At 39.0% G+C, this 18094-nt stretch overlaps 1 protein-coding gene across 3 annotated transcripts in view; it reads right to left on the minus strand.

Moving 5' to 3' along the window:
* ATRN (attractin) overlaps nucleotides 1-18094 on the minus strand; it is a 171224-nt gene that overhangs the window by 81976 nt on the left and 71154 nt on the right. For all 3 annotated transcript variants that reach the window (XM_063659468.1, XM_054467960.2, XM_054467961.2), the window contains exons 7-11: nucleotides 9707-9797; nucleotides 8297-8540; nucleotides 6739-6922; nucleotides 5835-5989; nucleotides 3784-3868 (exon numbers count right to left, since the gene is read on the minus strand). In XM_063659468.1, the coding sequence (XP_063515538.1) occupies nucleotides 3784-3868; nucleotides 5835-5989; nucleotides 6739-6922; nucleotides 8297-8540; nucleotides 9707-9797 (759 nt within the window). The remainder of the gene's footprint in view (nucleotides 1-3783; nucleotides 3869-5834; nucleotides 5990-6738; nucleotides 6923-8296; nucleotides 8541-9706; nucleotides 9798-18094) is intronic.

Here is an 18094-nt window from a genome sequence, read left to right on the forward strand (position 1 = left end):
GAAATTGCCTAAGGATGCATTTCTCAGAATGTATCCCTATCATTCAGCGACACATGACCATATCTGCAGATTGTAGATTCCATATTTGCAAATTCACCTACTTTTAAAATCTATTTCTAACTCCAAAATCAATACTTGCAGTAGTTTCATGGTCATTTACCAGCATGTGTGTGCACAGAATGGCAAAAAATTTGAGTTGATACACATGCATATTCCCGGCTAAGGTCAAACAAGGAGACGCTCTCCCTTCTTGTTTCAACTATCATACTACAAACAAGTGTCCCTTCCATGATGTATCTAGTGCCATGTTTTATGCATTTTTGTGCCTTATGTTAGTGCTTTCACTGCTGAAAATGGCCCCCTATGTAGTGCTGAAGTGCTGTCTAGTGTTCCTAAGTGTAAGAAGGCTGTGATGAGCCTTACTGAGAAAATACATGTGTTACATAAGCTTTGTTCAGGCATGAGTTAAAGTGCTGTTGGCTGTGAGCTCAATGTTAAAATAAATCAAGAATATATATTAAATAAGATGTTTTTAAATAGAAACACACACAAAAGAAAGTTATGTATGCTGACTGGTTGATGAAAATGTTGTCATTAGAGGTTTATAGAAACATAACCCTGTATTTCTCCTAGGAGCAATAATTCAATATTCAAAAATTCAGTGTTTATAGTTACTTTATAGAGTTGTGAATAATGAAAACAAATTGTAATCTGAAATACATATTTTTTTGAGTTAGGGTCTCACTCTGTCACCCAGGCTGGAGTGCAGTGGTGCCGTCATAGCTCACTGCAGCCTCAAACTCCTGGGCTCAAGTGATCCTCTCACCTTAGCCTCCCAAAGTGCTGGGATAACAGGCATGAGCCACCATGCCCGGCCTAATCTGAAAAATTTACTGGTAGATTTCAAAAACTAAAAAATTAATATAAGGTTTTATTTATTTATTTATTTATTTATTTTGACACAGTCTCGCTCTGTTGCCCAGGCTGGAGTGCAGTGGCGCAATCTCGGCTCACTGCAAGCTCCACCTCCCGGGTTCACACCATTCTCCTGCCTCAGCCTCCCGAGAAGCTGGGACTACATGGGCCCACCACCACGCCCGGCTAATTTTTTTGTACTTTTCATAGAGATGGAGTTTCACAGTGTTAGCCAGGATGGTCTTGATCTCCTGACCTCGTGATCCGCCCACCTCGGCCTCTCAAAGTGCTGGGATTACAAGCGTGAGCCACTACGCCTGGCCAGGTTTCATTTTTAACCTTGCTATTGGCTGACTCAGTACCACATTAAGCAGGCTAGATTCAACTAGTTAATTTGTTGCTTAAACCAAATAAGCAACCTCCTCTTCCCAGTACAGTTGGTGTTCTCAGCAATTGTGAATCCATCTGGTTGCACAGGGTCTCTGCAAAGTTAGGGAGAGTCCCTCAGAGACACATGGAGCAGGCAACTGAGAGGCACAGCTGCCGCCTTGGTATGTCACAGCCACCTCTCCTCCTCCTTCCCGCCTCCCTCAAATCCTCAATGACAACCAAGGAAGGCACAGCTCACCCAATGCTGTTGATCCACTTAAAGCATTAAGAAATGCTGTGAATCAAAGTTTCTTTTTCAGTAAATTATTTCATAAAATTAAACCAAAACTATGGCCTTTTAGTAGCTGGCCTCCCTCAGGGTCTCCTGCCACCTACCCAATCCTGTCTCACACACACAGATACGTACATATCAGGGTTCAAACACACCACTGGAATCACATAAAATAAAAATACTACAACTCAGGCAAGGCATTCCCAATTTTGACTCATGGTTAAATTATATTTTATGGTAAAGTCTCAACTTCTCTGAGTTTGAATAAAACCTAAGAATGTTTTATAAAAGATTCATTTGTTTGCTAGTTATTACTGTACTAATACCTGCCATTTAGCAAATGTCTATTATGTGCCAAATCCTGTGCTAGGAGAACTAGGAACACAATCGAAGACAGTTGAGATCAGGCTCCCACAGGCATGATAATGACAAAATGGTCCCACTGCGTTCCAGATGAAAATCTCAAGAGGCACTTGCTAGAAAGCTTTAAGGGTCTTCTGTACTGAGGAAGTTCAAGATTATGATTTATAATAACACTTCAAATTAGCAAGGAGGCCAGAAATCCTTCCATTTTAGCCTCTAACTGTCAAATGTTCTCATAGTAAAACCATACACATTGCTAAAAAATGAAATAATTACCTTATAAAAGATAGCACCTTTTCCTAGTAGCTAGTTCCTAAATTGTCTCAACTTTTCCTTCACAACATCTCCAAAATATGTCACCTTCTCACCTTTCCTTTTTTTTTTTTTTTTTTTTTGAGATGGAGTCTCGCTGTCGCCCAGGCTGGAATGCAGTGGCATAATCTTGGCTCACTGCAATCTCTGCCTCCTGGATTCAAGTGATTCTCCTGCCTCAGCCTCCCAAGTAGCTGGGACTACAGGTGCCTGACACCACACATGGTTAACTGTTTTGTATTTTTAGTAGAGACAGGGGTTTTGCCATGTTGGCCAGGGTGGTCTGGAACTCCTGGGCTCAAGTGATCTGCCCTCCTCGGCCTCCCAAAGTGCTGGGATTAAAGGATTACAGGCGTGAGCCACCATGCCCGGCCTCTCATCTTTCCTAATCTAAGTTAAATTACCTCATCTGTCGTTCATCGTTACAACAGAAATTTCAAAAGCCAAAGGAATTCTAACATGATGCAGGCATTGTAATGCTTAAACATCCTTAGGATTTATATGGCTTAGAATTTTAAAAAAGGGAAAGTAGACAGCAGTAGTAATAGCAGAAACTGAATGAGAAAAACTAATAACATGATTAGGCTGTTTAACTTCCTAAAAATCTTTAAAGCACACTGTAAGGAACAAGTAGAGTGGCCACTCTGAATCTCCCTTATTTGACTGAGACTTCTCCAAGGGCTGATTTTTTTAAGAGCTCTGGTAGTTTGGGCCAGGCATTTTTGAGCGATACAATGCAATGAACTGCAGACTTCTGATTACCCAGAGCCTACAGACTTGAGCTATATTAAACTTCACAATCTCTCCACCTCTGTTCTCCTATCTTAACCCCCCATCTGAAGTGCCCTCTCTCCTCTTTTCCAAACTTCTTACTATTCAGATACAACTACTAGAAACTTGACAACCTAAATACCACAAACCATAACAAAGGACATAAGACAATGACATGCACGTAACTTTTGTTGCCCCAGGCACTCAGACCACACCAAAAAGCATGCTCTTGCGTGCTAACAAAACCAGATCAATAAACATGGCATTCAAAGTAATTCACCTCCACATCAAATATTTTAAACATAAATCAGAAAATTTATATCCACATAATCCTGTAAAAAAACTACTGGGATGAGGGAATCTTGTGAATAATATGTTAAGTCCAATTCCACTTTACTTTTCTTTCTTTTTTCTTTTTTTTTTTTTTTTGAGACGGAGTCTTGCTCTGTTGCCAGGCTGGAGTGCTGTGGCACGATCTCGTCTCACAGCAACCTCCAACTCCCTGGTTCAAGTGATTCTCCTGCCTCAGCATCCCAAGTAGGGGGGATTACAGGCACGCACTACCAAGCCCAGCTAATTTTTGTATTTTTAGTAGAGATGGGGTTTTACCATGTTGGCCAGGATGGTCTTGATCTCCTGACCTCGTATTCCACCCGCCTCGGCCTCCCAAAGTGCCAGAATTACAGGCGTGAGCCACCGTGCCTGGCCCTTTATTTTCATTTTAAACACAAAAGAAAAGGAGTAATCACTTCTCCAATTACCTGTTGTGTAAGACTGCTGAATGGCCAAATCTGTTGACATCATGGTGGAGATCAGGTCTGGGAAGCACTGACCAGCGGTCACAGGCTAGGAGAAAGAAAAATATATTTCAAAACATACTACCATTTCTAATCAACAGGACCTGACATTTTCTTTGGGAAGAATACTACAACAAAGAGAACCTCAGAAAACATGCCTCTCAATTTTCTCAGTTACAAAATTATTTCTGGGTTAAAATGAAGCAGCAGCAGAGCAACAGGGCATGGAAGAAAGGCGGGATTATACCACAATTCTAACTAGCAAACGCACCCAAAATCCATGACATCCGGATCACTCACCCAACTGCACCAGAACTGAGAAAGAGTCTTGCTCTGTCACCCAGGCTGGAGTGCAGTGGTGTGATCTCAGCTCACTGCAAGCTCCTCCTCCCAGGTTCACGCCATTCTCCTGCCTCAGCCTCCCAAGTAGCTGGGCCTACAGGCACCTGCCACCATGCCTGGCTAATTTTTATTTTTAGTAGAGATGGGGTTTCACCGTGTTAGCCAGGATGGTCTCAATCTCCTGACTTCGTGATCCGCCCGCCTTAGCCTCCCAAAGTGCTGGGATTACAGGCATGAGCCACCACGCCCAGCCAAGAATGTTTTTTAAAGCAAGCAAATTTTACATTCTACAAAGCTTATGTCAGCAAAACATATGGGTTTCATAATTATTTTCTACTCTTTTCTATATTGATTTGCCCAAATTTAGTAGCTAAAATGGAAAAATAAAGGTGGAAAATGAAATTTCAAAAAACTTAAATGTTACCTAATTTTTAAAAAGTCCTTTCCTAGATCCCGTAGATTGATTAATTTTCCTTTGTTGTGACCCATACTAGCAACTTCTCTTCTGGATCTAATACCAACTGGTGCTGCTATACCATGCCAACCTCACACTCAGTGTCTCACTCTTTGAGCCCTTAAATATGTGCCGGTCTTTTCCACCTCTGTCTCTCTGCAAAGCAGGTTTCCTCTGCTTGGAGAGTGCTGCCTAACTTCACCTACCTGACACCTAGTGTCCCCAAGGATCCAGAGGGGATGGCCCCTCCTTAAGAAAGTGTTCCCTGTTTATCACTCTTACCCTCCATGACTTAAAGGGTACTCAGAGGTGCTCTCATACATTCTTTTCAGCCAGAAACACCCTGAAGTGCAATTCTATTGTCTCCTCATTTCTCTACCTCTTCTACTTTGAGGCTAAGGGCTTTAAGTTATTTATCTGATCTCCTCAATGTACAAACTGAGTGGCTGGCACACAAATGTCTGTTAAAAACGAATGTCTGACTTGGAATAGTCAAAATCCCAGAGACAGACTGTAGAATAGCAGTTGCCAGGCATTGTGGGGAGGAAGAAATGGGACATTATTGTCTAATGGGTATAGAGCTTCAGTCTTACAAGATGATGAAGACCGTTCTGAAGATGGATGGCGGTGATGGATTTGTAACATTATGAATGTGTTTAATATCACTAAACTAGACATTTAAATATAGTTAGGATGGTAAATTTTATGTGTATTTTACCACAACCAAAAAAAAATAATTTGTTTAAAATGAACATCTGACAATTTTTATGAAAGAGATCATCCGGTATGCATTTGCTTTACATGAACAAATACTGCCCTCTTCTGGTCTGGTATACTGCCACACCAAGACCATGTGAGAAACCAGTTTTCTAGGGAATGAGATAAAGCTAACACGTGAACCAATTTTAACACAATGCTGGTGGTTGCAACTATGTAACACTACCAGGTAGGCATAACATGACAAAGGAGAGGCTAGACACCTCAACTCAGCCTTAAAAATGAGCATTCAAGCAATTAACAGGAGTGATTTCAAAAAGAATTTAATGTAGAAATAATTTTTACCAGATGTGTAACATTAGTCAAATGAACATAAAAAATACCATTTGGACCTCTTTCAAATGGCCTGATCATTTTGAACTGGCAATATTTTCAGTCTCCTTTTAAATGTTGCTTATAGACAAAAAGATGCCTGAAGCTAAAATGGTTTTGGGAAACTTACCAATGTCATAGGCCATGAAATCTGAAGAGAAGCATTTGGCACCATGGCTCATAGATGTGTCATTGTGTGTGTTTCCTCCAAACACCAGCATGGTTCCACTCACTATCACAGCTGTGTGCAAGTAACGGAAAAATCGGCTGTCCTTAAGAATGGTCCTTTTGAGTTTATTTAGAAATAATAAATACAAGGTTAGTTTTTAAAGAATATTTATGTATCTGCTAATGCAAGCACAACCACTTTATTAACCTCAGACCCAAATGTACAAATCCTTCCAGAGTTTTCCCTACATATAAGTAAGTTTTTCAACAATAAATATAGATAATTTTAAAGACCTGTAAGAATTTTGGCAAAATATATTAAGAACCTTAAACTCTTCATACCCTGTAGCTATATAATTCCAGTTTCTGGGCAGAAATCATGTGAAATATTGACAGAAGCTTAATGCATAATGGTTTCTTAATGACATAAAAACTAGAAAGAAACCAAAACTTTCACCTGCACAGTCTCAGCATACCCACAAAATGGAGTATTGCACAGCTACTAAACATGGTAATTTTTATGACAGAATATAAAACAGTATCCATAGCAAGGTATCAAATATGTGAGGAAAAAGAAGAGAAACCATCGCTTTATAATTACATTATTTCGTAACTCAAATTTGCTTTACATTTGTTAAAAAACTCTAAGTATTTTCTAACCAACGTGCTACAGAATTACAGAATAATGTAACAAAATAAATACTAGCTACTTTATTACCCTCTGTTTATTTCCCAATTTCTCTATATATAATGCTGAACAGAATTATCTGCCAGGCATGAAAACAAAAAGATAGCACAATATTTTCTCAACAATTGCCTCTACAGAATTTACACCTTAAAGTGAAAGCTCAAGAAAAAGTACCCACCACATCTGGGTATCCACATCATATCGGTAGAGATCATCTGCAAGCCGGTACTTATTGGCACTGAAAGCCTTGTAGCCACCATGAACGTATAGGGCCCTGGTCCTGTGGTCGTAAACACTGCTATGGCCGTAACCCCCTTGCACAAGGGCACCCTGGGTGTGTAATATACTCCACGTGTTCTTATCTGGAAAGGAAAGACAGTTAAAGGCAAGCATGGCAGGCTCCTCCTCTCTACTACTGAAAATGCCCAAATCGCTTAGGGCATGAGAATGGATTTCAGGAGACCTGATACATATACTTTTTTATCTTTATATTTTAAAAAAAGCCACCTAAAACTTATAACAAAGCCACGTGGCCTAATTCCAGTCTGTTCTATGTTCTGATGTTCTAATATGCCATGTAGGAAAAGAATTAACTAAATTTAAAACACTCAGGGCCAGGCGAAGTGGCTTACATGTGTAATCCCAGCACTTTGGGAGGCTAAGGTGGGAGGATCACTTGAGGCCTGCTATGTTGGCCAGCCTGGGCAACATAGCAAGATCCCATCTCTACTAAAATTAAAAAATTAGCCAGGAGTGGTGGCACGCACCTGTAGTCCCAGGTACTAGGGAGACTAAGGTGGGAGGATCACTTGAGGACAGGGCATCAAGGCTGCAGTGAGCTATGATTGTGCCACTGCACTCCAGCCTGTGTGAGAGAGCAAGATCCTGTCTCAATAAATAAAATAAAAAGATCAGATTCCACTCAAATGAACATTTAATTCCCTACAACCTTTGGTGACCAATATACAGATATATTTTATAGGTCTACTTTCACAAAATGTTAATTATACCTGGTATTCCTACTGCACAACAACAGATACAATGAAATTTAACCAAAGGAAATATTTTATATTAAGGGTAAATCATACTCCACTAAACCAATCTCTAAAGAGCTAGGCAAATATTTTTTTTCTTCAATATTTATTGTTTTGAACCATTTTTATTTATTTATTTTAAATACCCAAAGCACTTTGCGTCATCTTTGGCTCCTTACCAAATTGACAGTAAAAAATACATACTACATAGGAGCATCAATAATCTGCATTTCACTGGTAATACATCAATGTTAACTATGTTGGGTTTGTTTGTTTGTTTGTTTTGAGACGGAGTCTCACTCTGTCTCCCAGGCTGGAGTGCAGTGGTGCAATCTCGGCTCACTGCAACCTCCACCTCTCGGGTTCAAGCGATTCTCCTGCCTCAGCCTCCTGAGTTGCTGGGATTATAGGTGCCCGCCACCAGGCCAGGCTAATTTTTGTATTTTTAGTAGAGACAGGGTTTCACCATGTTGGTGCCAGGCTGGTCTTGAACTCCTGACCTTAGGTGATCCGCCCACCTCAGCCTCCCAAAGTGCTGGGATTACAGGAGTGGGCCACCACGCCTGGGCCCAGTGTTTACTATGTTTCAAGATAAAGTACTGAATCAAGATTAGGTTGAACCTTTCTAAACAGTCAAAATAATAAGCTTAGAGGTTTTAAATCTGATGTTCAAAAGGCATCTACTGGAAAAAGTATACCTACCCAAATCATATTCCTGCACATTGCTTATATATCCATAGAGAGGGCAGTGACCAAAGATGACCAGCATGACCACTCGGCCATTCTTCAGTGTAACAATGTGTGCAGAGTGTCCAACCACTGCATACTGCTCCTTTGCCTTAGGGGTCAACAACACCCATGACTCATTATGAATGTGAAAAACTCTCAACTCATTGGTCACATTCCCAGTTGAATCAATTTTTCCTCCATACATGTAAATTTTATCCTAGGAAAAAAATGCAAACAAAATTTTTAAAAACATTGAAAAGATTAAATCTAAGAACAGAGAAGAACAAAAGTTCAATATTATTCTCAGCTTAAAAAAGGTTAGTCAAGAAACTAAAAATAGAACTACCCTATGATCCAACAATTTCGATACTGGGTATATATCCAACAGAATGGAAATGAACATATCAAAGAGCTATCTGCACTCCCATGTTAATTGCAGCACAATTCACAATAGCCAAAACATGGAATCAACGTGTCTATCAATGGATAATTAGATAAAGAAAATGTGGTGTATATATACACAATGGAGCATTATTCAGCTGTTAAAAAGAATGACATCCAGTCATTCTGCAGCAACATGGACTGAACTGGAGGTCATTATGTTAAGTAAAATAAGCCAAGCACAGAGAGACAAATATCATATTATCAATCATATGTGGGAGCTAAAAAAGTGGATCTCATGAAGATTGGTGGTTACCAGAGGCTGGCAGGCCGGCGGGGGAGAATGAAGAAGGAAAAAAAGAATGTAAATGTATTTATTACCACCAAACTGTACACTTAAAAATGGTAAAGATGGTACCATTATATATGTATATTTTACCTCAGTAAAAAATAAATTAAAAAAATTTTAAGGGTTAGCAAAGGGCACCTTTCAGTGAGTTACTAGGAAAAGGATAAAAAAAGGAAAAAGGGAAATAAAACTAATCATGTTTTACATCTCTAATACTTCACCAGTTTTCTTGGACTTCCTCACATGAATCTTTTACAGTATAAAAGGACTTGGAAAAATAAAGTTGCCTCATCCTACCATCTATCTATAAAAATGAGGAAATGAAAATGTTTATTCAGCCACATTACAATGTGGCTATTCTCGGCTAAACTTGCTTATGAGAATAAAAGCTAATCTACACTTTTTAATCTACATCTTTAACCATTTAGTGCCATTATTATAATACCCCATTACACTTTGAAGCCATTAAAATCTCCAGTTAAAAAAGTTTCCATTTTAATTTCTACTTATAACTTAGCCAATTATATAATGCCCCCAATAAAAAGTTTTCCCCAATTAAAAACCAACAGTGAGGTAGCTTTTCAACTATGTAATACATGAAGTAACTGAGGAAAACTCAGTTTCTTGCTTAGCACAGAGTGGAGATGCTTTACCTTGTATAATGCCAAAGAATGACCATATCTAACAACCACACTGTTCACAGAACGGTTTAGTGGAAGCCACTCCCTAGAAGCAAGGTCATACCTACAAAACAAACAGATCATATTTTCACCCAACTAATAAGACAGAACATCTCATACTATTTGTGACATAATCCGGTTTGGAGATGCTCACTAAATCTACCATGGATGTAGAGGGGCACTTGTCACCTTCACAAATAAACCTGACACCTGGGCCCACTGGACAAGTGATAACTCAGGAAGAGGAGCTGGACTACAAAATCCTGGGAAAAGAAAGGAATACAAAGCTACTGGAAGGTTCTAACACTTCCTGAAAACCTCTTCTATACACAGTCTAAATCATTTAAAGGTTGCATTGTGCTCAAGGGACTCAAAATTTTATTACAATAACTTTTCTTTTATTTAATCATGAGAAACTGAAGATAGGTACCAAAAAAGGGATGATAATTAAGTAAAAGAAAATTACTAATCTTTCCTTTTATGTAATTGACTAAAAATACATTTTCAAAAGCCAGAATACCATTATAGCATTTCACTTGTACTACGAATATAAAGACCTTAAAATACAAAAATGTCAAAAAGAAAATAATTTATAATCCTGCCATGCAATTTATACTTATTCATGCATTATTGAATAATCACATTCAATATCTTAAAGTACTCACTTTTGAGTTTTTGCTTTTGAGAAAAACTCTACTGTTTTTATAAAAATCATACATGTTCATTATAAAGAATGTAACCAATACAAAGAATAAAGAGCTAAAAGTTTTTTAAAAAGATCCCACATTCCATGATCTAGAAATAAATATCATTAAGTAAACATCATTCCAGACATCTTTCTATGCATATAAGAGGATACTGTCAATAAAGTGTTAATTTTAATTATTTTCATAAAATAGAAAAAAATAAACCAAAAAGACATGATATTGTTATATCTTAAGTAAATGTTTCTTTTCTACAAAAGTTTACCTGGATATTCCAAGTATTTTAAAAAATCTTGAAAAACATTATCATATATAAACACAAAGGTATAAGAAAGTTTATCACAATAGCAAAAAAGAATACAAATAAATGTCCATCCATTGAAAATCAACAAATAAATGGTAATATATCCAGATAGATAACATAAAGAATAAGTATACCGAATGAAAAATATACTCCAGCAACATATGTCAACATAAATCTCAAAACAATGTTAAGCTAAAATAGCACACTGCAGAATATTGTTTCTATGAAGACTAAAAACAGAAAATCTATTAATTCTACTATACTTTCATATATATGTAATATATAACATATATGTAAAGTATAACATATATATGAAAGTATGAACAACTGACACCAAAATCAGGATACAGGTTATCTCTGGGACTTTGGAGGGACATGCAAGGGACTTCAACTGTGTTAGCAGTGTTTTAATTTCTAACCCGGTGGTGAATCCATTGGTGTTAATTTTCTCTGAGCCTTTCCTTTTATCTTAAATATTTCATACACAATCTGAAGCAAATATAACAAATGGTGACAACTATTAAATATGAATTGCACATAACTATCATTTTACATATTTTTGGAATATTGCACACTTAAAAATACATGAAAAATTATTTAGAGGTTGAATTTAAAGTTATATGCAATTTATTTTTGTACAGAATTCACTAACTTCTTGCTTTGAAAGTTGAAAAATCTTAGCACTCACATTGCCTCTCATTTCTTCTTCCAATTTTTGTTATAAAATTTTTACAATGTCCAGGTCCTTAACATCTGCACTACATTCAGTAACAGTAATTCCATAGTTATTTAGTCCTGAATTTTAGCGGACTCAATCTCCTCACAGTCCTTTTACCACAACTTCTCTTTCTTGAGCTCTTCAATTCTCCTCTGGATTTCACTGTCAAGAGGGTTCTTGTTTTGTTTTGTTTTGTTTAAGTAGAGCTCATAGTACTCTTTCCCTGAATTCACTCTTGTTTGAGAATATCTGCCTGCCAGCTTTACAGCAGAATGACACCTTGGCTGGGTACACTATTCTTGGACCATCCTTTTTTTCTCCAGAACCTTGCAGATGTTGCTCCCTTGAACACTGCTGGTATTGAAAATGTTGCTACGGAGAAGTCTGTGGCCAGTTTATTTCCCTCTTTTTTCATGGTTTGCTTTTCTGCCTGGAAGCCTGAAGAATTCTGAATCATTCTCATTCTCCCTTCTTCTCTGCCTACCCGCAACCTCTATTTTTTTTATGACATGATATTGTATTTTACTTCAAATAGAAATAAATCCATCCAGGAATACGTTTTTATAAAATGGACTGCATACCACTGCAAAGCTGTTGTGGAATTCTGGCTATGAAAGGTGTTTCCTGAGAAGGACTCATATAGCTTCCAACTACACATATAGACTTTATGTTCGAGCCAGAGGCTTGTTTCTGTACGTTTAAAGAAAGGAAGGAAACAGAGGAAGCACAGAAACAGGTCTCCACATTTCTGTCAAAGGGCATGGAGAGTGCCCAATCTGTCTCTTAATGTATTTTGCTCCTCTTCTGTCAACAAGTCAGACCAAGAGCTTGTCAGAGACACTTAGGTGCTGGCAGGTCCCCATAATCTGGCTAAGGTGAACCTATCAGAAGACACTTAAACAACATGCTGTTAATCATCTCTCAACACAGAGAAAAAAAACATAAGAACAATACTGATACAATAAAACATAAATTCCAAGTACCAGATAAATGCTCCTTCTGGGAGCTGAATCCAAGATAACAGAATAGCGAACAACTAATTCTAAGACCTAAGCAAGCAAATAAGCAAAGATAGATTCCAGAAATTCAGAAAAAGATGTCTTCCATAGAGTGACAGCACCTCCCTCGACCCCTCTAGGATGGCTGGCAAGCCAATGACCATCATGTACCACAGGGTACAGGTTTCAAACTCCATAATGGCCTGGTAACCCAATCAGGCCACCTAAAGACCAAGGCAAAGGCTCTGTGGAGACTAGACATGACCCCAGCCAGCAGATAGCACAGAACTACCTGAGGCCTCCCAAATAATAATTTGTCCTTTATCCCAAAAGTTCAATGACTTTATTTTTCTTGGATACACTCCAAGCACAAAAAGTTCAATAACTTGATCAAATCAGGTTTTGTCATGAAGAAACTACAAAATTTTTCTGAAACACCTTGTGCTGTTTCAATCCGTGTGTTAGGTTCTTTTCTTCAGTGACAGCAATTATAGTTCTATATGATCACCTTCTGTCCTTCATGTGTTTTTGCTTTTCCGTTTTTTTTTTTTTCCAATGTATTACTACAATTATCTCAACCTGTCAGTAATTAAATTTTCATTCTAATTTTTGCTGTATCTAATTTATTCATATTTCTTTAGGCCTACAACCTCCCAATTCTTCTTTTATTATCACCTTGTCTTCTAGCTTGTTTTTCTGAATTCAAATTCTCATTAAGTTGATCTGCAGCATGAAGCAGTTGGAAGGAATCTCCTTCTGCTCCTTGAAGCTGCTTTTCCTCCATGATGGGTTCTTGTTAGATTTTATAGGCTGCAGTCTTTCTTCCTCTTTATTTTTTCATCATAGAATATTTGCACTAGCTACGATGCCACTTCTTTCATCTTGTTTGAGGTTAGACATAGCTCTCAAGACATTTTATTTGCAAAGTGTGGGTGATTTCTTAATTCTGTTCCCACTGTATCTAAGACAAATTTATCGAATTTCTATCCTTTCCATAGCTTTAGTGTGAGGGCTGGTATTTTATGTTCTGTCTACTCTTCTGAAGTCTAAGGAAATGTTGGGGCTCAGATGAGAGTGCAGTCTGTTAGAATAAAATACCCAGACCCTCCTCTCCTCTCCTCTGAGATTTTGTTTGTGGTCTACCACAGTGCTCAGATCATATTCTAATTTAAATAGAAGCCCTGAGTTCTGGGTAGGGTATGAAGACTAAAAACAGAATCCAATTTCTCCCCCTTTCACCTGATCCTCCCCAGCAACTATGTCTCCTACTCTTCAGTTAACAGTCAAAAACAGTAATGCTCACTCAGTTTGCTTCCTTCTAGATTTTGGGCTATCACCGAGAATTATCAGAATCTCCCCCAGTGCGGTTTGTGTGGGGTATGTAAGAGGTCAGGTCACACTTGGTGTTCCATGAGTCTGCTTTAACATTTATTGGATTCGGTGATGCTACTTTGCTTATTTGGTTGACTGCTGATTGACTTCTTACTATTTTTTTTTTAACTTAAAAAAAGAAAAAAAAGCTTTTCTGCTCAAGAGAAGGAAATTTGGTAATGAAGTCTCAACTGGCAATCTTAATCCAGGGGACCAAGATCACTTATTTCACAAGAGGACCATTGGGTAACAAAATGGGAACTGCTTTTTAATGCAATTAAAGTTTTGCGTTAACAGGACTGTGAGGAAAATGACAGGAAGAGCAATTCCTAAAATACTTTTATGTAAGAGTATAAATGACTATAAAATCTGTAATCTGGCTGGGCACAGTGGCTCACGACTGTAATCCCAGCACTTTGGGAGGCCGAGACGGGCAGATCACGAGGTCAGGAAATCGAGACCATCCTGGCTAACATGGTGAAACCCATCTCTACTAAAAATACAAAAAATTAACTGGGCGTGGTGGCAGGCCCCTGTAGTCCCAGCTACTCGGGAGGCTGAGGCAAGAGAATGGCGTGAACCCGGGAAGCGGAGCCTGCAGTAAGCCGAGACTGTGCCACTGCACTCCAGCCTGGGCGACAGAGTGAGACTCCATTTCTAAATAAATAAATAAATAAATAAATATAAATCTGTAATCTAAGTTCCAGAAACACTACTTCTAAAATCAATCACTAAATTAACTTTTCATGAAAGTTCATTATTTGGAACTATGCTAATATTTACGTGAAACAAATAAAGCTGTAGAAAATCATGTTTTGATCAAGTAGAAAAAAAAGTTATGATCTAAAAACAATGTGGCTCATGAAGTATGTCAGTCAAAAAAAAGTAATAGGTGATATTAATATTTCCAGGAACAGATGTTTGTGAAGGAAATAAATCATTTACTCCCCCGTTTATCTGATAAATACTTATCTGAGTACCTTCTATGAGCTAAGCTCTGAGTGCAGTGAGTAAACAAGGTCCCTAACCTTGAAGAACTTGGCAAAGGCAGACAAAGAGCAAGTACAACAGCGTGCACTGACGTAACAAAAAATCACTAACACTGCCATAAAGAAAATGAGGACTATAAAAAAGAACAGGGAGAAATGTCTGAACTGGATGGTGAGAGAAGATCTCTCTGGGAAAACCACACTGAGATCTAAAGGGTGAGAAGACACCAGCCCTGAGGCACAATAGCAAGAATAGTCTAGACCAAGGGAATGGCAAACGCACAGGCTCTTAAGGTAATGATGTACACTGTACGTTTTGGGTAAGAAAGCAGGTTGGTGGGGCCAGAGTGCTGTGAATGATGGCAGGAGAGGAAAAGACTGAGTCTGGGAAGGTAAACAGTGGTCACATCATGCAGGGCCATTAAGTCCAAAGGCAAGACACTGATGGGTTTTAAGAAGGTAGTAAATGATGTTATTTATATTGTTAAATGGCACCCCAGTTCATGTTTAGCAATTTAATAGGAATAAACGGAAATGAACAGATTTGATAGAAATCTACTGCTGAAGACTAAGTAAGAGATAACAGCAGGTTGTATATAAAGATAAAAGAATAAATATGACATGTATTTGGTGACAGAGTTGAGAGGGCTTAATATGAAATTATGGTACGAAGAGAAGAACATACGGAAATATCTAAAGACTCCCAGATTTCTTGCTTCAAGAGACAGGAAGGATGTTAGGGTAAAATCACATAATGGTAAATATGTGCCTTTCATAACATCTAGTATAACAGCAGAAGGCACAATCACTTTCATGCCTTTAATTTTACCTTCTCTTCTCATGGTGGCAGCACTAGAGGTGATCAGATTTGGGACAGATTCTAAAGGTAGAGCTAACAAGATTTGACCTATCGTGTCAGACAGACACTGGGGTAGTCCTCATGATGTCCACCTCCTGGTATTCATAACCATGTACAATCCCCTCCCCTAGGAGGTAAGCAGGATCTATGACTTGCTTTTAACAAACAGAATATGGCAAAGATGATAGGATATCATTTCTGTGACATCCATTCTGCTAGCAGACTCAGTCTAGAGACTCTCCTTGTGGCCTGATGAAGTAAGCAGCTATACTGGTGAAGCCCAGCTGACAAGAAACTGGGTGGCCTCTAGGAACTGAGGTAAGCTCTAGGAGCTGAAGGCAGCCTCCGTAAATTAAGGACAGCCTCAAGTCAATAGCCAGCAGAAAGCTGGGACCCTCGGTTCTATAACCACAAGGAAATTGATTCTGCCAGCAACCTGAGTGAGCTTGGAAATGAATTCTTCCTCACTCAGGCCTCTAGATGAGAATGCAGGCCAGCTGACACCTTGATTACAGAGGACTCCTGACCAACTGAAATAGTGATAATAAATGCAAACTGTTTTAAGCTGCTAAGTTTGTGGTAATTTGTTATGTAGCGTGAGATAACTAATAAATATAACAATATGGAGTGTGAAGAAACAAGAAGTCACAGATGACCCAAGATTTCTGCCTTAAGTAAATAGAAGGATGGAGTGGCCATTAACTGAGATAGGGACATCTGGGGGAAGAGCAGCCTTGAGAAAAAGATGAGTGTGGGACATGCTGAGCATAAGATGCCTAGTACACAGCCAAAAGGTTGAGACATCAATTAAAGAGCTGGAGATAGGGGATCAGGTAAAAAATCTAGGCTGCAAATACAAATTTGAGAGTCACCAAGTATAAAGTCCAAGATACTATATGAGGTCACCAAAAGAGTGAATAAACAGACAGCAATGGACCAAGGGTTAAGCCTGGTCTGACATCATTCAGAAGTCAGTCAGCTGAAGAGAAACCAGCTGAAGAGGCTGAGAAGGAATATGGAATTAAAAAAAATATCAAGGGGATGTGGTGTCCTAGAAGCCAACTAAAGAAAGTGTTTAAAAGAGGAGGGAAGGATTAACTGTATCAAATGTTGGTGCCAGATCAAGTAAGATAAGAACTAAGAATGGAAAATAAAAAATTTAGCTCCTAAGTCACACTAGCCATATTTCAGGTGTGAAATAACCACATGTGGCCAGTGACACAACAGGGTAAATACAGAGCATTTGCATGATGGCCTGAAACTTCTATGAGACAGCACTGATCTACAGAAAAGAAGACAATAAAGGGGCACAGATGTAGGTGAAGGAGAAATGTGGTGGTAGGAGTTTGTGGAAATCGTTTTCTGACCTTTATCTTTCAAAAGAGAAGCAGGAAGCAAGGCCATTAACTGAGAATGAAAACAGAAGAAAAGGTGGTAGGAATTTGAAAAATGAAAAGAAGATATTAGAGTTAAGAAGGAGAACAGGAGAGGGAGACAGAAAGAATCAATGAATTATGGACCCATGTGGAGATCAAAAACTGTTAGGGTATTAGAGAGAAAGATCTGATTGGAAAGTGTCTCAGGTAAGATTCCCTGCAAGCAGAGCTGGAGATAGAGATTTCTGTACAAGTGATTTACTGAGGGAATACTCTTTTGACAAACATCAGGAAGTGAGACAAGCAAGGTAGTAGGATGAAGGAGAGGATAAGCAAAAAGGTGGTCTCAGCTGAAGTATAGCTTCGGCCTGATCCCAAGGGGAGCCCTGGAACATGAATTTTCCCATGTAGAAGCGGGGTCAGACTCATGTACCTCCATCCAGCCAGTCAGCAGCTGGGGGCCAGGGTGACCATCCCATTTCGTCCAGTACTGAGGGGTTTCTTGGGATACAAGACTCAGTGCTAAAACTGGGAGAGTTCCAGGCAAACTGGTTGGTCACTACACTAGGGGACATCCTGGGGATAGAGCATAGTATTCTAGGTGTTCCTGGGTAAGACAGCTCCAATCTGCTGAGAGAATTCTTCAGAGAAAGGGTCAGCTATGAACTGACAACAGCCAAATTGCACAGCATCAGGTGACTGGGTGCACTGCACCAGCCAGGTAAAGATAAACAAATCTGGGCAAGGCATCAACAGTGTCCACCACAGAAGAAGCAGGGTGGAATGTGGAACGTTTAGTAATGAGATTATGGAAGGGCTGCAGTTATTGATAATGACACAGTCTAAGAGGTGCCCACACAAACGACTTGCTGAGGTAGAGTCTGGAAAGAGCATGAGCCCCACAACAACTCTGGGGCTTCCTCTAGGTTGTCCAGCCAAGAAAGAATAGACCCTGACAGCTCTCTTTCCCCCAGAGGGAAGGGGGATGTGTAAGAAAAGCTCTGTAGAGATCCAATCTCCTACGAGATCTCTGGGTGCCACC

The sequence above is a fragment of the Pongo pygmaeus genome, chromosome 21 (genome assembly GCF_028885625.2).
Source record: "Pongo pygmaeus isolate AG05252 chromosome 21, NHGRI_mPonPyg2-v2.0_pri, whole genome shotgun sequence".
NCBI lineage: Eukaryota > Metazoa > Chordata > Mammalia > Primates > Hominidae > Pongo > Pongo pygmaeus.